Here is a 24,352-nt window from a genome sequence, read left to right as displayed (position 1 = left end):
GATTGATGAATATTAAAGATGAATTAAGTGTAAATAGATTGATGATTGAAAATTAATTATGATAAGACGTGTAGCAAATAAAATAAATATATTTCTATTCTTTAACCCTAACCTCACTGTACCATATGGTTAGGGCACCAGTCCCCGCACGAAGCAGCACTATCATTGGGGTGCGCGGCCGCTCTGTGTTATGCAACATAGCAGCCGGTCACACCTATAACACCAAGTTATAGCGATGCTACATCGCAACATAAATAAGATATGATACCTAATTTGTTTTTTTTGGACTCAAATGGCAATTTTCTTCCTTCATAAAATATTCTAATTCTAAAATAACAAGCATTAAAAAGTATACAGCTTAATTAACATTTCTCCTAATTACCAACTAAGATAATATCCAATTCATGCAGTTTACCCTGAAAATATTAGTCGCCAGCTAAAGATATAAATAGAGGATATCGAAGGCGGGCCTCGACTAGAATACATGAATTGAAGGCACTGACGGGCTATTGAACTTCGTACTTTTAAAATCATAAATATGGAAATTCAAATAAATAAATGTAATAATATATCATCTTAAGTGCATTAGGAGCACTTATGAAATTCGTTTTTCTATTCTTAATCTTACAACTACTAATTAATAACCAAAGATTTGTAATTTTTCGCTATATTTAAGTGATTTTCAATACTTTTTAAAAAAATTGTTTTGTTTTATGAGCTTGAATAAAGAAAAATTCAATTTTAAAACAAAGTAAATTCACAATATTTTAATGTCAGAATACTTAAAATAATAAAATAATACAATGTTAAACCATTTAAATGAAGATTGTCTTACTATCTCTTTTTATATATAAAAAAAAAGCATTATAGCCCCTTTTTTTATTATAATATCAACTAAAAATTATTTGGAAAAGATTTGGATATACAATTTGATATTTATATTTAATGGTTTCTTCAATTACATTTATATAAGTTTAAACTCTCGTGCTCTTGAGATTATTATTATTTATTAAAAAGGAAATTCAAAGAATTAAATAACTCTAATGTAGTAATTTTCAATAATTCACAAATGGAATTTAATTCCATATTTTTTATTCAATTTTTTAAATAATCATCATTAGTTTACAAAAAACAAAGCTGCCAAGCTAACACAGTTTCAAATACTAAAAAATTCTTTTTCTTAACGCTTAAATTCGTGAATTTTTTTATGATTGCTATTTCTGTTGTGCATATTATATTACATAAGCTATAATACTTAGAACAATACAACAATATTCTCACACCTTTATAATAGGGGATGAAACGTTGAACATTTAATTTTTGACTTTCAATAAAAAATAAAAAATAAAAAATAAAAAATAAAAAATAAAAAATAAAGCTTGCTATAAAAGCATTTACTGTTTTTAGTGAATGTGTAGTATTAAATAATTTTAATTTTATAGGCATAGTATGATTGTTCCTGTTTGATACCAAGAAGTTTTGTTAAGCTTCTTGACGAAATTTGTAAATTTGTAAATTTATAAATTGAAAGGAAAACCTATTTTGTTACCAAATTTCTATGATAAAAAATTCAACTGTGATATATGAATATTGATATCCATAGCCTACATTTGTATGACAACTTTGTGTTAAGAAGTTAGGGATTTACGTGAATTATGCATTACCGAAACATAACAAAACAAATTCCATACGGCTTGATTAGTTTTGGATCGCCTAAACACTCAAGCACTCAAGCACCAAAGTAGTAAACAATAACGTTACAATAAATGGAGACTTTAATTCTTGTTCCTGCTTTTGATTATTTCTTCCCCAGATTCTGCCTATAACACATGTTTAGCCGTAATAATTAAGTAGCCATAGGTTACTCTCATCAGTCTAAAGAAAAATGATTAATTCAAGAGTGAATCTCTTTTGAGACTTAGATGAAAATGTATCATTTCTAACATGGCGTTGATTTTTTTTTTAAAGAAGCATGGACACTGGACGTTTCTGGCTCTGTTGACGTCTCTCTCAATAGAGATTCCACACAAGTCACAATGGTAGACACGTTCACACAGAGACAGCTTGGCTTTCAGTATCCTGCAACTGGTGCACGTTTTACAGGTGTACTTCTCACTAATTCTAGAGTCTGGTGTCTGAAAATTGACACCTGAAGGAAAGGTGCTGGTAAAACAAGTAGTGAGATAATTTAGATTATAATATTGCGGCCCAGGCTGACATAAAAAAGACCCTTACAATATTCTTAATTGATGGTGGTGATAAACAATCTATATTAGACTACGAATTACTTATAAGAAAGAGAAAGAGGATGAGAAAAGAAGAGAAGAGAAGATAAGAGAGGGTACAATCTAGAAAGAATGTATTTAGGAGTAGCTATAGTGATAAGCCCCTGGTTCTGATAATTTTTAGGACTAGATCTTTATATGCGAGATTCAAACTAGGTCGTAAGTAGTCAATATCTTTATATGTGAGATTCAAACTAGGTCGTAAGTAGTCAATATAATAAAAATTATCTGAGGAAAGAAGGGGAGAAAAATACTTTATTTTAAGAGGAAGCAAAGCTCCTTAAATAGAAAAATAGAGGCTCATAATTCAAGAGATCTATTTGGTTTATGACTTAGTTTATTAATGGGGCTTAGCCCAAACTAAGTTTTTTCAACATGTGGTTTTGTATGTGAACATGAGCGGGAGATTTTGAGTATATATGTGAGCATGGTAGGTAAGAGATTCTATTACATTAAGTGTAACAAAACTTAATGTAATTGTAATATATATATAATTGAGTATCAATAGCAAAAATTAATATAAATTAATTTACCTCTTTCTTATACGACACGCGATCTTTTTGTGATAATTGTTTGAAAAAGTTCCAAATTTTTTTGACACAGTAACTTGCAAAAGCTAATTCCACCCGTTGAACAACGTTGAACAACTTATTTATTTTGTTTTAAAAAAATTATTTATAATACACCTTCAACTGCTTAATTAATTATAAAAATGAGGTATGCTTTGACTCATTTACATGAACCATTGACGTTTTAATAACACCTCATTAACAATCCTTGTCACTTTTATGAAGTGGTCGATTTGTTCGTGCTTCTAAATATCGTCATATTTACGGCCAATCAACCAAACGGGAACTTTTTTATGATAATCTCCGTGTCAGGTAAGTCATATATTTTTTTAACGCGTTTTTAAACGGGTCGAAGTAATTGTCTATTTTTTTTTATTTAATTTGTACTAACAAAACCTGAAAAAACCAGTAAAAATGCATGGGACTCTAATATTATTAAGGTATGAATATGGGCCAATGCCAGTATACTTTTCTTTAATCTGACTTCATTTCAAGGTCAATCCAAAGTTTTTGTCCGTAAATTGGGAAACATCGGGTGGTGGCTCTTTTGCAGTGATTCCTTTGGAGGTACGTGGAAAGCTCCCAGAACAAATTCCCTTATTTAGAGGTCATACTGCATCAGTTTTGGACACTGATTGGAATCCTTTTGATGACCATATCATTGCATCGAGCTCTGATGATGGAAAGATTGCTATCTGGAGAATTCCCGACGATTATAAGGTTATTTACGAGGATCCTGAAGAAATCAAAGATATTGCTCCTTTGAAAAAGCTTTCTGGTCATTCTAGAAAGGTTGGTCATATCCAATGGCACCCTACTGCTGAAAACATTCTTGCAAGCTCTTCTGCTGATTACACGGTTAAGATTTGGAATGTTGAGACTGAAAAGGTGCTTTACACCCTTCCTCACAAGGACCTTGTTACTAGTTTTGCTTTCAATTTTGACGGTTCTCTCTTAGCTACTGTTTCTCGTGATAAGAAAATTCGCATTTGGGATATTCGTGCAGAAAAAGTTGTCAATGAAGGCCCAAGCCATGGAGGTGCTAAGTCATCGAGAATTGTTTGGCTCGGAGCCCAAGATCGTTTGGTCACCACAGGCTTTTCGAAGCTTAGTGACCGTCAGTTTGCTCTTTGGGATTCTACTGATATCGCAAAGGGGCCTATTGGAGGTTTCTATTACCTTGATGGGTCTTCTGGCATTTGTGTTCCCTTTTTTGATGATAACACTAACTGTCTCTATCTTGCTGGAAAAGGTGACGGAAACATTCGTTATTTTGAATATGAAAATGACGAGTTTTTCCCGCTTTCTGAATACCAATCTTCTGATCCTCAACGTGGCATTGCATTTTTACCAAAGCGTGCTATTAATCTTCATGAACACGAAGTTGTTCGTATTTACAAGTCTGTGAGAGATCTTACCATTGAGCCTATTTCTTTTATTGTTCCTCGTCGAGCCGAGACTTTCCAGGATGATATTTACCCGCCCGCATATGCAGGAAAGCCGTCTCTCACTGCTGATGAGTGGATTAGTGGCAAAAATTCTCCTCCTAAAGTCTTTAGCTTAGAAGCCATTTTTGATGGTACTACACCCGAAACTGTTACAGCCTCTGTTCCCAAAAAAGAGGTTGTCACTCCTAAGGAATCCAAACCAGAACCTAAACCATCTCCAGTTGCTAAGAAAGAAGCACCCACACCTGCACCTATTCCAGAAGAACCTGAGAAAAAAGATCTTGATGGGCTTTTAAATGATTCTAAACATGTTAATAATTTACTTGCCAAAGCCAGTACCAGCGAGGAGCCTCTTCCCGAACCCTTAAAAGATGAAGAGAGCTCCTGGGATAATGAGCCCGAAGTTAAGATTCAGAAGCCTTCGCCAAAGAAAGAAACTACTGTCGAAGCTCTTTCACCTGCTATTAAGGAATCTGATGAGCCTATTAAGGAAAATAATAAGAATGTGTCTACCCCTGTTGTTAAAGAGGCTACCAAAGAAGTCGAGGAGGTTAAGGATACACCCAAAACGATTAAAGAAATTAAAGAGCCTGCCACAACCACTTCTTCACCTGCCGCCGAAAGTATTGCTGGTGGTTCTCCAGTTTTGAAGCTTCTAAAACTTGTTGTCGGTTTGGATGCAAAGGTTCAAACTCTTATTGATGATTTGAAGGTAAGAGATGCTCGGATTTTAGAACTGGAAAACAAGATTTATGAAATCTTGAACAAGAACGAGTAAACATGATTGTATCATTAATTTGTTATGTTCATAAATCATATATATATAAGTTCATGACAAATACATAATATACATATATACTTATAAGTTAGTATAATCATTCTAATACATTACTAATACATAGCTCTTGCTGTTGACATTAATACTAGTTTTTTTCCCTTGCGTTTTCCCTTAGAAGAGTTGGATGTTTCTTTAGACGTAGAACTAGGATCATCGTTGTTACTAGAAGAGTGCTTCATTAAGGTATTGTAATCAAGCCAACCTTCATTAAGACCAGCTCTGTTACGCGCATTCAACTCTTCTTCAATAGTTGACTTAAAAACTACTGCTTCTGTTCCCCATACAGTCTTCTTCTTAAATAATGGTGCATTTCCTGAAGAGGGTAAAGACTCTGCGGTATTTGAGTTATCAACATTTTCTTTTGGTGATGAATCTGACATATTACTGCTATTTCCTATAGGCGCATCATCAGTTGTTTTCATTATGCTCTTATTAGAACCAAGAGACGGAAATGAAACGCTTGAACTAAAAGATTCTTGATATTCAGTCGAGCTTGGATTACCAGATTCGTAAACAAGTCCGGAAGAAGACAACAAATCATTATAAAGTTTCCGTTCTTGCATATTTTGAAACCTGCGTGCCTGGTCTTTTTCTTTTTTATTTTTTCGACGTAAATTATCCGTTCGTTGTTGAAGGTCTTTGCGAAAAAAATTCAATGTGTTGGAAGAAAGCTTTAAAGGACCATTCACAGCCGGCTGTTGATGATCTGAAAGCAAATTTTTAGAGTGTCGCATATCAGTTTTACCAGTTGATATTTCAGGGCTTTCTTTCGATTTTGTTTTGTTATCATTCTTTTTCCCTTTAGAGTTACTGATCCAGTCACATTCAATAAATGCAATGTCGGTATAAAATGGGAAATGACTTAGGTATTTAAATTTTTTGCGCATATCTGGAGACATTATATTCCCATAAATTACATTTTCAACCTTTACAACAATAGAAGAAGGCATCGAATGGTAGTTTTGAAACTCATGTTTGAGAATACGTGTATCTAAGGTTGAAAGAACATATCTTGTTTCCGACTGAAATGCTGTTTGATAAAAAAAATAAGCAGAGTTGTCGTCAAATTGTGAAATAAACTCTTCAGAAGTTTTTTCAAGTTCATCAGTTGGTTTTTTAGATGAAAACCCATGTAAATAAAATGCTTGCTTTTTTTTGATTTCATCTGAATCATACTTGAAACCAACTTGGACTTCAGCCATGAGTACCTGTATTTTTTTAATGGCCAAATTAAAATATAAACCGACATAATCCTTGTCTTCTGGGTATAGAAGATATTCTTCATTTCTTTGTGCTTCTAAGTCTTTAATTTCCTTTTTGAATTGTCCCAATAAAAATTCACGTGTAGGCATCATAAATCTTGGATAAATGTAAGATGTTTCTAAAACAGTAGGAATGGTAAATAGAGTTTCTGAAGAAATCTCTGATAATGATATAGGAAATGCATTCATACATTGCTGTTCTTCACCATTTTCATTTACATGTGGTCGAAACATTAGTCGCAAAACTGTTTCATTATTTGGTCGAGGTGTATCGAAATTTTCGTCAAATTCTAAAAACGTTGCAGGTGTGATTTTTGATGATTCAATTGATTCAAAACAAAAGGGACACTCTCGTTTTTTATGAGACTCGGAAAGAGGGTTGTTGCCAATTTTAGGGTCAGAATCTAAAAACCGAAGAAAACAAGGATAGCACATTATATGGCCACAGCGCAGCATTCTAGGTGCTTTTGCTTCATCAAGACAAATAGGACATGTAGATTTTCGACAAAAAACTCTCAGTACTTGATCCAAAGAAATAATAGTATCGGGGTTATGTAAAATTTCGTTATATTCATATTCCGGGTCAAGAATAAACCTACAAGAGGTATTAATGTGAGCTGTATTATCTGGTGGTGGGATGTTGTATTTAGCTTTATTATTATTGTTTTTGTTGCTATTTCGTTGGTGCTGGAATTGTCTTTGAAGTTCTTGTGGACGTTCAGGAAGCGAAAAGTTAAGTAAATGAGATATAGAAACTTGTCCTCGCTTTCCTTTTTTAGAAAGCATATCGATATTTGCAATGAATTCCAATTCATTGGAGTCATCTTCGCAATATTGCGTAGTTTGATTAGCTTTGGTATTGTTAATTTCAGCTTTTTTGTTATTATTCCGTTTATTTTTCCCTCTATTTTTAGAGTTAGTGATATGTATTTTTGCATCGGCTACTTTTGACAAGGGTGGCGCTGATTGACACCCCTTATACTTTATATTTTTTTTATCATGTAGCTCTTTTTCTCTATTATTTTTATCTTGATCATCATCATCAAAATTTCCACACTCTCCAATACCATTATTATCACTTTTTTCCAATTGGGTATTTGATTTTTGCAGCTCTTCAGGCTGATTCAGTGGAGTTGCTGAAGGGGTAAAAGCTGGAGCTTTCACGTTGAATGAACGGGTTAATTCGGAACTCATCAAAAATTTTTATATCAAATAGAAGAAGAATAACATAAAAATCATTTAAATCCAGAAATAACAAAACCACCAAATATATATTATTTTAAGATATTATTGTTTGCTATATATTGTATTAAACCTGGAAAGGTGTTTTTGCTGCTGTCTTTACTAACCAGTGTCACGGTTATAAGAGAAAGAAAAAACAAAGCAAATCACGTGATTTTAAATTGGAGTACAACATTGCAATACCTGAAAGTTGTCATTTCACTTCAAGTGATCTTATTAATTAATAATTAATTTAACAACTTATGAAATTAAAAACTAATATAATTTTTTATTGGATATTTTAAAAATTTAAATAAAATGATTGACTGCGGTCCGTTGGTATGGATAGATTGTGAGGTAGGTATTAAATAATAATATAATTTTTGATGGCTCTCTAATATACTTTAGATGACAGGCCTCGATTACGACAATGATCATATAATAGAAATCTGTTGTGTACTTACCGATAAAGATCTTAACATCATTGAAGATAAAGGATTTGAATCAGTGATCCATTATCCAAAAGACACTATGGATAAAATGGGTGCTTGGTGTGTCAAGCAGCATGGTGAGGTAAGCCTGTGACTTCATTGTGTATTAATTTTGAACTACTAACAGTTACTTTAATAGTCTGGATTGACGGAGAAAGTTATCAAATCAACAAATACATTAGCGGAGGTTGAAGAAAAGCTATTTAAATACCTTAGTGAGCACATTGGCCGTTCTAATAGAGGCGTTTTGGCAGGAAATTCGGTTCACATCGATCGAATCTTTTTGACAAAAGAGTTTCCTAAAGTGATTAATTACCTTCATTACCGCCAGGTTGACGTTTCAACAATTAGAGAAGTGGGAAATCGACACAACCCTGAGCTTATGTCAAAAGTACCGGAGAAAAAGCATAATCACACTGCTAGAGATGATATCTTAGAAAGTATTGATGAACTTAGATGGTATTACAAGAATTACTTAATTGCACCTAGGGAGCTCCCAAGCGATACCAAATTGCAAAAAAATTAACCTAATGATGATAAGATACAAAAAATTGCACAAACCACATGAAATATAGTCTTATTTACTTATTATTAGCCTAAATAATCTTATTTAGATGATTTTATAGGTTTAAAAAAGTGGGTTAATGTCTTCGTACTGGAACCATTTGTTTTTTTCTTTTTAGTATTACTAGAATCACTTGCCGTTGATTTCCTTTTTTGACCTGATTTCGTTTTAGAAGTTATGGCTGTTTGTGATCCAGGAATTCCATCTGCATGTAAAAGAGCTAATTGTTGCTTAGCAGCGGCATCTTTCTGTTTTTTAATTTTTTCGGCATGCTTATCTAACTCTTCAAAAAGATGAGATTTTATAATATAGTACGCCTTAGAGATTTCTGGTGGAAGATACGACAGAACCAAATGAATCGCAGTACGGTGAATGGAAAAATCAATTAACCGAGGACTTGGAATCAGATCATCACTAGTTGATATGGGTGGAACTAAGGGATTATATACAACTTCTTTAATAATATCTGTGGGAAGTCCGGATGTGATAATACGATTCACAATATTATCAAGATAAATGAAGAGCTTGTCCATAGATAAACGATAAAGTTTAGTTTCAGGTAGCTTGTTATCATTATCTTTAAAGTCAATAGAGTGAGCCTGTTCATCGCAAACTAAATTTGCCAAATTTTTGAATTGAATATACTGAATAGTTGTAGCTTGTGAGTCAATTTCAGTTGTTTCAGATTCTAAAAGATCGTGAAGGTAACTTAACTCGAGAAATTGTTCTTTATTTTTGAATAATGTTGGCAAAATAAAAAACAAAGGTGAAAATGGGGTTGAGATAAACAAGGATCCGTCAGAAACGACAAAAGATTTACCAGCTTCTTTAGCAACACATGCCTCTATATTATCAGGTGTTTTGTTTACAAAATCCCTGCCACCTAGTTCAGGTTCATTATTGAATTTAGAAAAACTTGGCAAAGAAATATTTGCTTTCGAAATAAAGAGTGATCTAGCATTTTCTGACACAAGTTCAAATGGCTTAAGCTCATCTTCATTTTTATGGTTATGCCGAATTCCTGTAATAGCTGTCAGTTCATAAAAAAGTTCTAAATTTTTTGAATTTTGCAAAAATAATGTAGAAGTCTTCGTACGAGGATGAATCATAGAAATAAAATTAAAACTGTCATGTTTTAATGTATCTGTTTGGTCAATTATGGGAACTTTGGGAATTATTATTGTGCGAACGCGAGTTTCTTTATTAACCATTGCTGAAAAAAGTGACTTTAAAAAGTTAGATGATAATTATTTAAGGGGTATCATTTTTTTGAAATTACATAATTTATTTATTTCTGCCTTATTTCTACTGTGCTGCAAATTTGTAGTTAAAAATGAATTGCAACAAATAGCCTAAAGCTCAGGAGAGGCGGAAAAGTTACCAACCCTAACCTTACAGGGCTAATTATACTAATAATCGCTCGCACCACTGAAGATTTATATCATGATATTGATCATATGCTATTCATGAAAACTCAAATTTCTCATGGTAAATTTTTTGAACTTGAAAAAAAAAAAAACGGATTGAGACAGCATAAATAATCTTATTTTTGCCCAAAACTTTAAATTTAATGGATATGGTTGGCTTATTTACATAGATTTCGACAAAAAGGGAAATTTTTATATGTTTATCATTACATAAGTAGAGATTTCGAGTCTAAAAATGCAATATTGATGGATTTGAGTAAAAATTTAAAAGATTAAAAGGGAAATTTAGATATTTTTTCAAATTAAAAAGATAATTTTGATTAACTGTAACCTTTTTTTTTTTTTTTTTTTTGAATCAGTGAGGGTTCGAAAGCCTGTATTTTTTTTTATAAAATATAGATATCAAACACATGGGAAAATCTCTGAGGAAGTTTTTGCTAAAAAAAATGTTGATATCAATAAGAATTTACTAAGCAATAATATTAAGCTTACTACACCCCTTGCAAATTCAAACTTATAAGCTAATTAGCTAAGGGGTAGATAGTTTAAAAATTTTTATATACATGGATTTAAACTATTGAAGCAAATACATGAAATAACTGTCTCAAAGATCAATATTTCAACCCAAAATTTATTTATGAAAAATTTAAAAGTTAAACCTTCAACCTATTTGTGCTTTAAACATTTTGGATTTGGAGGCAGTGATAATTTTTGGAGATCTAAGCTAAATTTGTATTTTCGGCTTTTTACAATCACTCTAAGTGAGAAAATAAGATATTCAAATATATGCCTCCATACATTTTTTCGATATTGGGATTTTAACCTGTTCAGGCCTTTATTAAATCCTAAAGTAACTCAGGAAAACTTAATAAAATTTCGATTGTGTGTTGGTTCTTATATATTTAACAACCTAGGACCTATCATAATACCCAGATACAACATATTCTTGGGCCCGGATCACTATCCGGAAATATATTTTCATTTTTTAAAAAATCCCAACCTTTTTCAAATGGCCTGTGTTGATATTGAGAATAGAACTATGACTTTAGAAAACCCCGTCTCTGTCAATATCCCAGAAATCACAAGTCCAATTTCTGACGTGTCAGAAAATAGCCCCGTATTAAGCGTCAAAAAAACAATAGAAAATACAGTTCAAAAAAATGAAACATCTTCTAAAAAAAAACCGAAAAAAAATAAAAGAACTCTAGACAAGAACTTTGAAAATAAATCAATAAACAAATTAATTTCTACGACAAATGAACTATCTATAGAAGACACTACAGATTCTTTTGATTCAAAAAACCAGGAACCGACAAATGATGAGGCCACATCTGAAAAAAAAAAGCTTGAAAATATTCCCAAAACCAGTATCGTCAATAATACTATAAAACAGATCAAAGATATAGATGCTATCTTTGTATCAATCGACGTTGAACAGTGGGAACGAAATAACCATATTGTAACTGAAATTGGTATCACAACATATCATCCCTCAAATCACTTCATTCCTGAAATGCGTGCTGCTCATTTTATTGTTCAAGAGTATCTAAAACTTAGAAATGGACGTTTCGTCAGCGATAACAAAAGCAACTTTGCTTATGGAAAAAGTGAAGTTCTTCCGATGTCTGGTTGTATTAAAGCTATTAATTATGTCTTTTCTTCGCTATCAGCAAAATATAAAAACGTCGTTTTAGTAGGACATAATGTTGGCGGAGACATAAGGGCACTTCGAAAATTTGGAATAGAATTTCCTAAAGCTTACAGTATTTCCGATACTGAGAGCATATGGCGCGAGACACGACCTTCAGGTCCTAGTAGTTTAGAAGCGTTATTGCAAATATTTAATATTCCTTACTCGTTTCTACATAATGCAGGTATGGCTCAACATTTAAATCATGTTTTATTTTTTTTCATCTAGCTAACAAATTAATTAATAGGAAATGACGCATACTTGACGATGATTTTATTGTTGAAGATTTGCGATCAAAATGTCCGTAAAGATATGTTACTTGACGAGCCTGCATCTGAAGAAGAAATAAAAAACTATCCCAAACGTGGAAGTAAAAAAAAATCACGTTACTCACTTCCAGAAAATGACCTTTTTAAGAATTTAATTTTGTAATTACAGCATGTCCATGCTATGATTTCATTCTAGAGGCTTTCCGGTCTGGAAACCCTTTTCACCTTTTCACGAACAACTCCTATGACATAATCTCACAGATCGTCCAGACTGCGTGACTTGATAACCAAGATAGATTTTATTAAACGCCGAGTTGCCTATGGGATTTTCTCCACGTTTAATATTTTTTTCTTTTAGCCAAGTTTTGGCAGTGCAAGAACCAACTCCAACTCCAACTCCAACTCCAACTCCAACTCCAGTAACCATGCAACTTCACAGCTGGCATAATAAATTATGGAAAATAAATTATTTGATCTAGTTTTCATGCAGCACAAGTACAATAGAAATAGGGTAGAAATTAATAGATTATGCAATTTCCAAAAATAAATAAATTTGTAACTGTATAAATCTTAATATTTTCTGGTATTACAAAAAAAAGGAATTTAAGGTAGAAAAGAGACAACAGAAAGAGATGCTATCAATTAAAATAAAACATGAAGCGCTTCATTATAAGTCAAATTGCACTACGATAGACCCAGAAAGAAATTTCATATCTTAATTTCAATAAAGTGCTAGAAGAAGGTGGAAGGTGGGGAGAGAAAGAATAATAATTTTTGACCGTGGAAGTAAGCGCTTCTTGACAGGTTATCACCAGAAGGCGACGTATTCTATGTTTCGCTCAACAGAGATAAAATCATGAACTTGAATAAGAAGATTGAAGCGATGCAGTCTGTTGGAAAGACCAAAAAATGTTCTAAGTACTATGAAAAAATCACTAACATAGTGACCGACAATCTCTAACAAACCATCAACCATCAAAAATCTTACTACCAACTACAAAAACATAGTACTGTCGCCATTCGAAAATCAACAATTGGTTGGTGTTAGCAGAAACAAGGGGATCAAAAAACGTTTGATGTCAAGTTTGCACCGCTCGTTTTACCGGCGCTTTTCCTTTAAGAGCCAAATGACATACACGAAGTTCTCTAGGATGACTAAAGAGTACACCAGCAAGACGTGCACTAATTGCGGGACTGTAAAAGCTATCCTGCTTCTGAGCGATCGTGTATACCATTGTGGTTTGTGTGGAATCTCTTTTGACAGAGATGTCAACGGAGACAGAAACATCTTAATCAAGTGTCTGGCTTTCTCCAAGTTAGCATAAGTGTACCTTCATGTTCCCCCAAAGAAGTCTACCATTTTATTATGGATTTTTCATGAACTAAAAAACTAACCAAAATTTTAATTATGTAATTGTAATAATCGTATTTGCAATACGGAAATTTTTCCATCCATGATATAAATTATTTAATAAAGTAAATCTCATACCACAACCAAACCTAACCTCATTAAAATTTAAACCCACTCAAAAATTTTTTTCACTTTAATAGCCTGGAAAATTTTTTTTCTCTGTTATTATTCAAACTTCTTTCTGATTTTTGATCAAGCAAACAAAAGCCGTTTAGATACGCCTTTAAACATCCTATCCTCAACTAACTAATCATAAAGAGTCGAAATGGGAGGCATATCCGCTAAGAAGACCGAATACTTCGCCAAGCTCCGCTCCTTGGTTGATGAGTACAAGAGCATTCTCGTTGTCGGTGTGGACAACGTCTCTTCTCAGCAGATGCATGAGATTAGAAAGGCTCTTCGCGATGATGCTGTTGTTCTCATGGGTAAGAACACCATGTGGAGACGTGCTTTCCGTGACTTTATCGAGGAGGTCCCTGCTCTTGATGTCCTTCTTCCTCTCATCAAGGGAAACATTGGTTTCGTTTTCACCAACGCTGACCTGAAGACTGTCCGTGACATCATTGTTTCCAACAAGGTTGCTGCCCCTGCCCGTGCTGGTGCCGTTGCTCCTAAGCCTGTTATTGTTCCCGCCACCAACACTGGTATGGAACCCGGTAAGACTTCATTCTTCCAGGCTCTTGGTATCCCAACCAAGATTAACCGTGGTACCATTGAAATTATCAGTGATGTCCAGGTTCTTGCTGCTGGCGACAAGGTTGGTCCTTCCGAGGCCACCCTTTTGAACATGCTGAACATTTCCCCTTTCACTTATGGTATGACTGTCAGCATTGTTTACGACAATGGCCAGACTTTTGCTCCTTCCATTCTTGATATCACTGATGATGAGCTTATTGGCCACTTCCTTGGTGCCATTAAGACCATTGCTACTATCTCTTTGGCTGCCAACTACCCCACTCTTCCTGCTGTCAGCCACAGCATCATCAACCACTACAAGAACGTTCTTGCTCTTTCTATTGCCACTGAGTACACCTTTGAGGGCTCTGAGGCTATCAAGGACCGTATTGCTAACCCTGATGCTTATGCTGCTGCTGCTCCTGTTGCTGCTGCTGCTGCCGAGACTTCTGCTGCCGCTGAGGAGGCTCCTGCTGAGGAGGAAGAGGAGTCCGATGATGACATGGGCTTTGGTCTTTTCGACTAAACAGATTAGTTTTTATTAAATAATTAAAATAATAAAATATCTTTTTCGAATATTTTGTATATTTGTGAATTTTAAATTTTTGTGGATTTTATACCATAATACTATAAAATGAAAAATTTGCTGAAACCTTTACGTAGTCTTTTTTTAACAAAATTTCTTGTAACAGTTAGGAGTAGCATTAATGTTAGCTAAACCCTTAACATTGAAATTAGCAAAAACTTGTAACTGCCAATTATTTTAATTCAAAACCTCAGAGTATTGTTTGTTTTTATTTAAGGGAATACCTCAGAGCAGATTTTTTTTTTCATTTTCTGTTTTTAAATAATAAAAATAAAAATTTATTAATGTCTACTTGATTATTAAACTAAAAATTTTGAATTGATGAATTAAATTTTTTCTTGAATTATAATAGAGCTTTTGATCACGGGCCCTTCTTCTGGTGAAGTTTGTTCATGATGTGTTATGACATGATTCTTTACTCTTTCCTTTTCTTCCTCTTCAGAATTTATTTCTTCTTCTGAAGTGTTAAGATGTGTGTTTTTAATAAAGAACATTAATAAAAGAAGAGGAATTAGAAAGCAAGTGCCCATAATGGCCAATTTTTGGAGCGTGAGTCGATATGCAGTATTAACTGCTTCTCTAATTTCTCCTTTTGTGGCTCGAGCAACAGTTATACTTTTAAAGATACTTGTGGCATTTTTCTGTGCTTCTTCTGGGAGAAATTCAACTAACCTTTCAGGTAGGTAGTTATTCCAAAATCCTCCTCCAATTGAAACACCTATCGCACCACCGAGACTCATCGCAGCAAAAAATAATGCGGTAACAACGGCAACATCCTGCTTTGTGACTACTGATTGAACAGATACTTGGAGAGATGTTTGATAAAAACCACGCCCAATACCATAAAGTACTTTAGCAGTCACAAATGCCACTTCAGAGCCAACATGTGTTCCATTAATGTTTGTAAGATATATCATGAGGCCTTGACCTAAGATACAGAGAGGCACTCCAATAAGAACAAATATTTTTGATCTTTGAAAGTATTTCATGAAAAGACCAATAACAACTGATGATATTTGAAATGATACTCTAAGAGAATTATCTACACGCGTAGACTGACCAGCCGAATACCCAGCTCCAACAAGAAGAAAACTTGGGAAAAAACTTGTGTAAATTGCATACGCACAAAAATCAAAAGCATTCATTAACAAGGCAGCAATCACAGTCCAGTGTTTAATCATTCTGTAAGGAATAAATGGCTTCTCAGCAATTCTAGTATCCCAATATAAGAAGGCACCAAGAAGCACAAATCCCACAACAAACATAGCAATGAACGAAGCATCATGCCAACGATAAGAGTATGATTTCCCTGTGAGTGTTATGGGGACTAGAATTAGAGACAAGGCTCCAATTAAAAGAAGTGCACCCCCCAAATCAAGTTCAATCCAAAGAACACGATAAATCTTTTTCCAAATGGAATCACCCTGTTTAAAATTTTGAAAGATTCGGATTTTTTTTTTTTCAACACCAGATTGAGTGGCTTTTCTTTGAAGATACCATTGTATTCCAATAAGTGGCAGCGCAATAAAGAAGATAATTGGTGCCCACATTCCATATCCCCACCTCCATGTTGAATGATCAAGCATACTTTCTGCAACGATAGAACCCAGATATAAAGTGGGAATTGTTGTAATTGCTTCGGGAAGAGATAAAAGAAATCCACGGTTAGCAAAAGAAGAAGTGTCGGATATAAATATTTGTACCATAATTGCATATGATACATCACCAATGGAGTCAAATACAGAGGCAGCAACATAGGTATATATGTTTTGGCAAGAAGCATACATAATATATGAAACAATAATAATTGTGAATGCAAGGGAAAATCCATCAGCTCTTCCAAAAAAGTCAGAGGTTTTTGCAACAATTGGGTAAGAGACTATGCTAGCAATTCTTTCAAGAACTCCAGCAGTTGATAGAAGAGAATGCGTATTAAAATCGCTAGTGACAAAAGGTGTATATGTCCCAGAAGCATATTTTGAAAAATTGACGATTAACGAAGATAGAACAATGGATCCATAGGCAATGTACAACAGTTTCTTAGGCCAAGCGTGTCGAAGTAGTTCAACCATTTGAACACCAGGTTGAAGGCTAACATCTGAATCTGATTCACAGTCTTTCTTCACTTCACTTGGGATTTCTTCAGAGTTTCTTTTAGATTTAACCTCATTGAAAGACATAGAATTACTTGAGATCTCAACTAAATCTTTTTCTGATGAATCCTTGATAGGACTCACTTTTGAATTATCACTTTCTGACGTGTTCATGGTGGTCGGTAAACCAACTATTTTTTTTTTAATAATATAAAAATTTTAAATAACAATATATCGTGGGGTTATATATAACAGTATTTATAAAAAAACTGGATCTGATATTTGAAATGGTTTAACAAAATGGTAATTATCTAATCAATCAATCAATCAATCAATCAATCAATCAATCAATCAATCAATCAATCAGAGCATCCAAAACTGGAAAAAAAAAAAACTTTTCGCAAAATCATCGGAGAATAATTTGACTACACTGTTCTAGCCACATGAAGGATCATTACACAAGCTGTGCCCACGTAAATAAAAGCCAAGAGAAAAAAACTCTTTCTGACTTTTAGCTATGAATCATTCTAGTTTACGCATCATGGATGACAAATAATTTTTTTTTCTCAAAACGGTTTGTATAACCCCCTTTTTTAGCTTGTCTCTAGAGTTTTAAAAACATAGATTTTTGATGTTATTAAGTAAGTATTACAATATATCAATAGAAATATTTGATGGTTAATTGATTTGATATGAAATGATCAGATATTTTACCATTTTAGTTCCCTGAAAAACATAACTGATGAAAAAAATAATGCTACAAAGTGAAAATTATTTTTATAAATATGCTTATTATATAGTTATGTGATAAGAAAATGCTAATTCAAGCTTAAATTTAAGAGCAGAGCTTTTTGTTACGATATCACTACTTATTGATCAGCATTGTTCAATTATCCGATATCTATTTACAAAAAAAGAAAACATCAAATAATTTTCATGACATGGTTCATTTAGCATAATATTTATTAAGCTACTGTAGTAAGAAAAAAAGAAATTACTAGCATCCTATTTTCTTATGGGATCAATTCATTTGTTGAAAAATAAGCTGTCAAAATATTTCAAATTTTAATGGATGCGTCATTCTTAAAAATATGAAATGTTTTCAGTGTATGAAAAGCTTTGAAAATTTGTTCCTAAAAACTTTCATTTGAAAAGCCAAGAAGTTAATGCGGGAGTTTTGCTTTATTGAAAACCCATTCAACACTCTCAATTGTTAATCAGCTATTTAATGTGTCGTGTTTTCTAATTAGAATTCTTTATAAGGAATTGCATTAATGTCATTGCTTTTTATTGGGCCAATTCATATGTAGAAGGATGAACTGTCAAAACATTGCAAACTTTAATGGATGGGTTTTTTAGACATCAGAAGTTTTTAAAAATGTTTTCAGTGAATACGAAAAGCTTTGAAAATTTGTTCCTAAGAATTTTCATCTAAAAAGCCAAGAAGTTTATCTCGGAGTTTTGTTTTATTTAAAAACTATTCGAAGCTCTTTGTTGCTCTTAATGCGTTTTATGTAAAGATACCCTGATGTTTCTTTGCCAGTTGACTTGTCGACTACGTAATATGTATTTTTATATTTTTATATTTTTATCCAGTACTGGTTAATAATTATGCTCAGAAGATTAAACTCGAAGTGTGACAAAAATAAAAAACGAGCTTAGGCGTTTTTCGGAGTTTCTCCAGAAGTCCGCAATTTCTTGGCCCTGGTAATAAACCCTGCTAACCTAAAGCATATTAATGATTACATAACGTCTTCAAAATAACAATGTTTTTATCAAATATTACCTATGACTTAATGATTAATACTTAATACTTAAATTACTTAATACTTAAATTACTTAACGTAAATTTTATTATTATAACCCTACTAATAAAACAGTCACATAACCCTAAATATGTCACATGATTCATAATTTATATCACTGAAAATTTTTTAATGTTTTTTCAAATATTGAGTGCAACGAACAAAATTTTTATATATTTTTCTACTATTGCTCCAGCTTTTTTTTTTACCTTCTTCAACAACTTGTTCAGAAAATCGACGAGAAACTAAAACACTTTCAAAAATGGCCCCTGTTGTAAGTAAAATTTTTAGTGATAATTTACAAACAATTCCATGCTTTTTTTTTATTTAATTAGCAAAATGAAAGCTTTGCTGTTCATTGGACTTGTCTTCTTTTTTTGAATAGTTTTATTGAGGCAGTAGGCAGTTTTGCTAATCATTTATTACCTTCATTTATTAAACTGATCAAATTTTCATTATTCTAAGATTTCAATCTTAGTATTTGTTAATTTGATAAGTTTTTTATTTATGCTGGTTTTTTTTTATGTATTATAGCAGAAGAAGCAAGTTATCTTGAAGTCTCCCAAGAAGTACGTTATCAACGTCGCTGTCAATGCTGACAATGAAGTTGTTGATGTTGCTGCTCTTGAGAAGTTCCTCGTCGAGCACATTAAGGTTGACGGCCGTACTTCCAACCTTGGTGATCTTGTCACTGTCACTCGTGAGGGCAACAAGATTATCATTATTTCTTTGACCAAGTTCTCTGGCAAGTATGCTAAGTACTTGACCAAGAAGTTCCTCAAAAAGAACAACCTCCGTGACTGGATCCGTCTTGTTGCTTCTTCCCAGGGCGAGTACGAGCTCAAGTTCTTCAATCTCTCTGTTTCTGATGATGAGGCCGAAGAGGAGGATGATGATGAGGAAGAGGAGGAGTAAATTATTTCATTTGAAATATTTGATGCCTTTTTTAATAAAAAAATATACTTATTTTATGATGCTTTTTAATGACTGATGACTTAATAGATTAACGTTGAAAAATTTTATTAATATTGTCGGTCTTGTATTTTTGTATTTTTCTGTCTGACTGAAGTTAATCCTAATTTTCAATTTTCGTATTTTTTAGTTTGATATCACTACGCTTAGCGTACATTTAAACAATAGAAAGGCAAATAGGTATGAATCATAATAACTTGGAGTAGGTTTAGATTTTTAATTAAATTTATTGTCTTTTTAAGCAAAAAAGCTTTTAAAAGAAACCTAACGTGATTAGTCATAAAATGGTGACGAAAAACTATTTAGCTTTTCAAATATTGTACAGTAGATTTTAAATCTATAACATTTTTGTTATTTTTAACTATTTGTAGTTAAACTTAAAGTTAGGCATGGTCCCAAATTAAAATAAATTAAATACAAATGTAAGTTTGAGTTATAATAAATGCGTTAATGCCAAAAAAAAAATAGATTCTCTTTTTTTACTGAACAAAGTTTAAATGTCCTTTTTCATTTTAAACCAAAGTTTTTACCTGAAATAACAGAATATTTAAACATATCGTTCATCAAGAGTTTAAGTCTTGGAATCTAAGATTCCCTGTTACTAAAAAACTAATAGGGGTTTGCAGAGTTGAGTCGTTATATTACCGGGGTTCATGACTTATTGATTACTTGACTTGACATTGCATTCTTTTGTCTATTTTTTTAAAAGTGTTTTTGAAGTATAAGAGTTTATTATAAATTGGTATTGCTTGATATCAACCATTCAAAAATTTCATCAAAACCTCAAGTTAGATATTCCAAAATTTTTATGAGCGAAAATTACATTTTAGACTTAGAACTAGAAATACCGGGTATCAGAGACGCTCTTAGAAAAATATGTAAAAATTTAAATACTACGAGCCTCTTGATGATAAAATTCAATTACTAAAGATCAATTCATACATGAATAGAACATTTCAGACACGGGTAAGTTTTGTTGGGTTTATCCAGGTCTCAATACTAAGAGCCCTCCAATTCAGTATGATATGCTTCCTTTTTCTTCATCGCAATCCAGATAAAATTTCGTATACTGTCGAGGCAGTTCCAAGAAACAAAACGTGCTGACGATATTTCTATTAGACTAAAAATTACTTATGATGGATAGAAGAGAGCGTATAAGGTAGAACGAGTTTATTTAGGAGTTGCTACTTGTGGGATAATAACCCTTGCCCTTATTTTTTTGTAAAAATTATACTTTGTTATGAAATGTATTTATGCTAATAATCCATCACTGTTTTGTCACTTTCACCTTACCATATGGCTACTATTATGAATTTTTTTTTTCATTTACAGAATTTTTTTTAATATATCCTTACAATTTTATTTTATTGTTATTGACATTTGACCTTTTTAAATAGTCTATACAATGTTTGGGAGTAATCCCTTCGGGGAATGCCCAGAGTCAGTCCCTGTAAACTTTGAACTTATATGTTTTGATACCGACCAATTAATAAGAGATATGAGCATGTTTCTCAATTTCGTTCTTAAGCTGGATATTTATGATCTTCGAACTCAATTAAAAGAAAACGTTTATGGGGGACATGGGTATTCTATACAAAAGTACTACTATCTTATCAATTATTATAAAGTTCCATTTCATTCTCTTGAATACGTAGTACCATCAGCGGTATTCCCATCATTTGGAAAAGAGCAACAAAGTATATATATTCTTAATCTTTCGACTGCTGTGATATATTTGTGTTTTGCACAGCCATTTATTCCATACGACTATAACGATTTAATCGAGCAAGAATCCCTGGGTGAAGTTCCAATATCCCCACTTAAATACAATGATTTATTTTCTTTATCAGATGCCATTCCGAGTTGTTTTTTATTGTTGAAAAATGAGCAAGAACAAGAACAAGAACAAGAACACGAAACCGATTTTGATATATCCCCTGATCATTGGATAATTAGTACATGGGTTGAAACGATCACCCAATTATGTTTAGCAAAAATCCACAAAAATATCCATGAGAGAATTCAGCAATCTTTACCAAACAGTGGAATCGTTTTTTTCACTAAAATGATGGAGCTTGTAAATGATGAGTTTTCTGTTCTTAAGGGGTTTCCTGCAGCACAAGAAAGGGTTACCGAGATTACCGATAGGTTAAACAGCAATTTAAAAGCTGGAAGTGGGAATTTAATGGATGTTGCTATTGAACTCAGCGAAGACTATCCTTTTAAAAGATTTATTGGACAGATGTTTACGGTACTCCAAAAAGCTTATGATGAATTGAAACAAAATGCTAGTGCTTATTTGGTTGATAGCAAAATCTCATGCGATAAAGTATATAATTCGGATAAAAGAAAAAAACGAAAAAAAAACAGAGATCAATACCGAGAGAAGAAACGGAGTAAATCTTTAAAAGACGTTGTTTCCGATTTTGATAGCCACCATTTGCAACCAGAATCAAATATAAAACTAACTGGATTCCAAGTAGAAAACCCAACATCGCAAATTTCTGAAAACAATTTGGAAGCCTCATCGTTAAAAAAAATTGATAATATTAGCAGTTTTTTGTCTTCAGTTAAATCACCAAATAATCCATTTCCTAATGACAAAAATGTGCCTAGCTATACTACGAACGGTTCAGAGATTTCATCAGTGAAAGTTAACGAAACGATTCACGTTTGGAAGAGTGACAATAATACCCAAAAGTTATCTAGCTTGAATCAAAATCGACAAACTGATATTGCAAACAGTGTCAAAGAAATTTTCAATCAAGATTTTTCTTTAATTGAAAAAGGGAAAAGAATTTGTGCTGAAAATGAACTTAATGATACCACACAGGCCCAAAAAGTCGGTTCTAGTAAGACACTAGATAAAATCAAATATGCTGAAACCTTGCAATCTAAAACATTATCAAAGAGCAAATTATTCAGAGACCCTATTTCTAAAGAGCAAGCAGCCCAGAAACAAAAACCAAATAAGTTGGCAGATATAAATAAATCGACCGTGATTCCTTCTGCTATTTTTGAGCAGCGTGCTTTGCATTCAAAGGAAGGCCTCTTGAGACACTCTATGTCACATGTAGAAAATGAACCATCTATCAGTAATCCGAAAACCTCAAGCCAACGTTTATCTAAAGCAACGTCAGATGAATTAAAAATACCACAATACCTCGATAAATTAGATATTCCAGTGGGCGCACCTTATGAAGCTTGGAGAAACGCTATCATTAAATCATACACACAGTTTTTAAAATCGGTATGAAAAAAGAAAATCTCATTTTTGAAGCATGAACAGATTCAGCTAACAAATTTAGACTATTTTTGAACCTGATATAAATGAAATGCAAAACATACATCAAAAAGTGTTTGATAGAGTTCTTTCATCTTTCCAACTCAAAATTACTGACGCTTTTAAGTCTCCAAGCTTTGAGCAAATAATTAATCGGGTCTCTACGATTATGACAGAGGTTGCATCACAATACCCTTCACAGCAAAAGATTACAGATAAACCATATGCATCTAATAAAAAACCAGTTGCATCTAAAATGGTACAACAAAAGTCGTCGATTTCAAAATCCACCATCACTTCTCACACAAGTCATCCTCTTCAATCTTTAAAAGGGGCTGCGCCAGAAAAAATTAACGAAAAGTTTACAAGTGGTAAAAACACCATTGAAACATCAAGGAAAAGCATTAGTTCTTCCAAAAATATTCATGACAGACATAAGATATACATTATTGATGAATCAGACTCTGATAATGGGGATGTGGAAATTACTGGAGAAAACAAACGCCAAAATCCAGCTATGTCGACTGTGAGCTCATTGCGCAATCCTCTATTAAATATCTCTTGTGACAAGTATTTGTTTTTAGAAGATGAAGCTAAAGCTTTGATCACTTCTGAAAAAAAAGAAGGGTTAATTCATAATCCTACCATATCGGTATATTTTGCATATTTTATCCAAAAGTTAGGTAAACTTTATGGTAAACCTTCTATTTCAGATAAATTTTATGTTACATTTATAAATGCTTGTTGTCGAGAGTTTATTAAAAGTATGACACCTTCGCAACTCAGTCTCTATTTTGAAACTAGAAAGATTAGTTACACTTTTTTTCAGGCACGATCACTTTCTCATAACAATTGTTTCAGCATATTTTTTACTTATCAGCATTTGCCATTTATGAAGGTTTATCGAAATCATGAATTAACTATTATTACAAAAGCAGTCGAACAATGTTTGCACATCCATGCCCTAGCAGAAGTAACTGAAGATATTTCAAAAAATCCACGTCTTGTGAAAATGTATCCGTTTTACGAGCGGGAGGCTACACTAAATCCATTTAATTCTTCTGAAGGAGATGAATTAGGAAGTGGTTCTTCCTCGTTAGGGTCAAGTAACAATAGTCATATTCCACGTGTACGGAACATTCCTAACTCTCTTTATGAGGTTGTTCAACGGGTTGAAGAGGTTACACGTCTTCCTAAGATTAACTTTAGTATTTTAAAAGAAAGTAAGGAGTGATAAAAATTCTCTAGGGTATTGATGGAAAAAATATTTAGTTGACTATTACTTATTGATATAATGTGTCTAAGATTTTAAAAAATTGCTCTTATTATGTCTGAATTTTTTTTTTGAAGTGTAAGGTAAGTTTATATTTGAAATAAATTATATTAGCGTTCAACAGGTTATTTTATCTAAATTTTAAAACCTTTAATCCCCACATTTATTTATATTATATAATAAAAATAT

General features: G+C 32.8%; 9 protein-coding genes across 9 annotated transcripts; 6 read left to right on the top strand and 3 right to left on the bottom strand.

Annotated features, from left to right (window-relative positions):
* Positions 1-2,997: 2,997 nt before the first annotated feature.
* On the top strand, positions 2,998-5,080 carry SAPINGB_P001354 (uncharacterized protein; the record flags this gene model as incomplete). Its single annotated transcript, XM_031996077.1, has 4 exons — positions 2,998-3,002; positions 3,080-3,166; positions 3,264-3,294; positions 3,350-5,080. 4 exons carry the CDS (start codon positions 2,998-3,000, stop codon positions 5,078-5,080), a joined length of 1,854 nt encoding a protein of 617 aa, XP_031851968.1.
* Positions 5,081-5,193: 113 nt separating this feature from the next.
* On the bottom strand, positions 5,194-7,188 carry SAPINGB_P001353 (uncharacterized protein; the record flags this gene model as incomplete). The annotated part of the gene is made up of 1 exon (XM_031996076.1): positions 5,194-7,188. The coding sequence occupies one exon, from the start codon at positions 7,186-7,188 to the stop codon at positions 5,194-5,196; it is 1,995 nt and encodes a 664-aa protein (XP_031851967.1).
* A 753-nt stretch (positions 7,189-7,941) lies between these two features.
* Positions 7,942-8,640, top strand: SAPINGB_P001352 (uncharacterized protein; the record flags this gene model as incomplete). The annotated part of the gene is made up of 3 exons (XM_031996075.1): positions 7,942-7,962; positions 8,032-8,196; positions 8,254-8,640. The coding sequence occupies 3 exons, from the start codon at positions 7,942-7,944 to the stop codon at positions 8,638-8,640; spliced, it is 573 nt and encodes a 190-aa protein (XP_031851966.1).
* Positions 8,641-8,720: 80 nt separating this feature from the next.
* SAPINGB_P001351 (uncharacterized protein) lies at positions 8,721-9,788 on the bottom strand (the record flags this gene model as incomplete). Its single annotated transcript, XM_031996074.1, has 1 exon — positions 8,721-9,788. The coding sequence occupies one exon, from the start codon at positions 9,786-9,788 to the stop codon at positions 8,721-8,723; it is 1,068 nt and encodes a 355-aa protein (XP_031851965.1).
* Positions 9,789-11,115: 1,327 nt separating this feature from the next.
* On the top strand, positions 11,116-12,513 carry SAPINGB_P001350 (uncharacterized protein; the record flags this gene model as incomplete). The annotated part of the gene is made up of 3 exons (XM_031996073.1): positions 11,116-11,980; positions 12,044-12,096; positions 12,424-12,513. 3 exons carry the CDS (start codon positions 11,116-11,118, stop codon positions 12,511-12,513), a joined length of 1,008 nt encoding a protein of 335 aa, XP_031851964.1.
* Positions 12,514-13,741: 1,228 nt separating this feature from the next.
* SAPINGB_P001349 (60S ribosomal protein uL10) lies at positions 13,742-14,677 on the top strand (the record flags this gene model as incomplete). Its single annotated transcript, XM_031996072.1, has 1 exon — positions 13,742-14,677. The coding sequence occupies one exon, from the start codon at positions 13,742-13,744 to the stop codon at positions 14,675-14,677; it is 936 nt and encodes a 311-aa protein (XP_031851963.1).
* A 386-nt stretch (positions 14,678-15,063) lies between these two features.
* On the bottom strand, positions 15,064-17,004 carry SAPINGB_P001348 (uncharacterized protein; the record flags this gene model as incomplete). Its single annotated transcript, XM_031996071.1, has 1 exon — positions 15,064-17,004. The coding sequence occupies one exon, from the start codon at positions 17,002-17,004 to the stop codon at positions 15,064-15,066; it is 1,941 nt and encodes a 646-aa protein (XP_031851962.1).
* A 1,893-nt stretch (positions 17,005-18,897) lies between these two features.
* Positions 18,898-19,550, top strand: SAPINGB_P001347 (60S ribosomal protein eL22; the record flags this gene model as incomplete). Its single annotated transcript, XM_031996070.1, has 2 exons — positions 18,898-18,909; positions 19,170-19,550. 2 exons carry the CDS (start codon positions 18,898-18,900, stop codon positions 19,548-19,550), a joined length of 393 nt encoding a protein of 130 aa, XP_031851961.1.
* Positions 19,551-21,012: 1,462 nt separating this feature from the next.
* SAPINGB_P001346 (uncharacterized protein) lies at positions 21,013-24,124 on the top strand (the record flags this gene model as incomplete). The annotated part of the gene is made up of 2 exons (XM_031996069.1): positions 21,013-22,857; positions 22,916-24,124. The coding sequence occupies 2 exons, from the start codon at positions 21,013-21,015 to the stop codon at positions 24,122-24,124; spliced, it is 3,054 nt and encodes a 1,017-aa protein (XP_031851960.1).
* Positions 24,125-24,352: the final 228 nt, after the last annotated feature.

The sequence above is a fragment of the Magnusiomyces paraingens genome, assembly GCF_902498895.1.
Source record: "Magnusiomyces paraingens strain CBS 517.90 genome assembly, contig: contig1, whole genome shotgun sequence".
In the NCBI taxonomy this organism is placed as follows: Eukaryota; Fungi; Ascomycota; class Dipodascomycetes; order Dipodascales; family Dipodascaceae; genus Magnusiomyces; species Magnusiomyces paraingens.
This window is presented reverse-complemented; position numbering and strand designations above follow the sequence as displayed.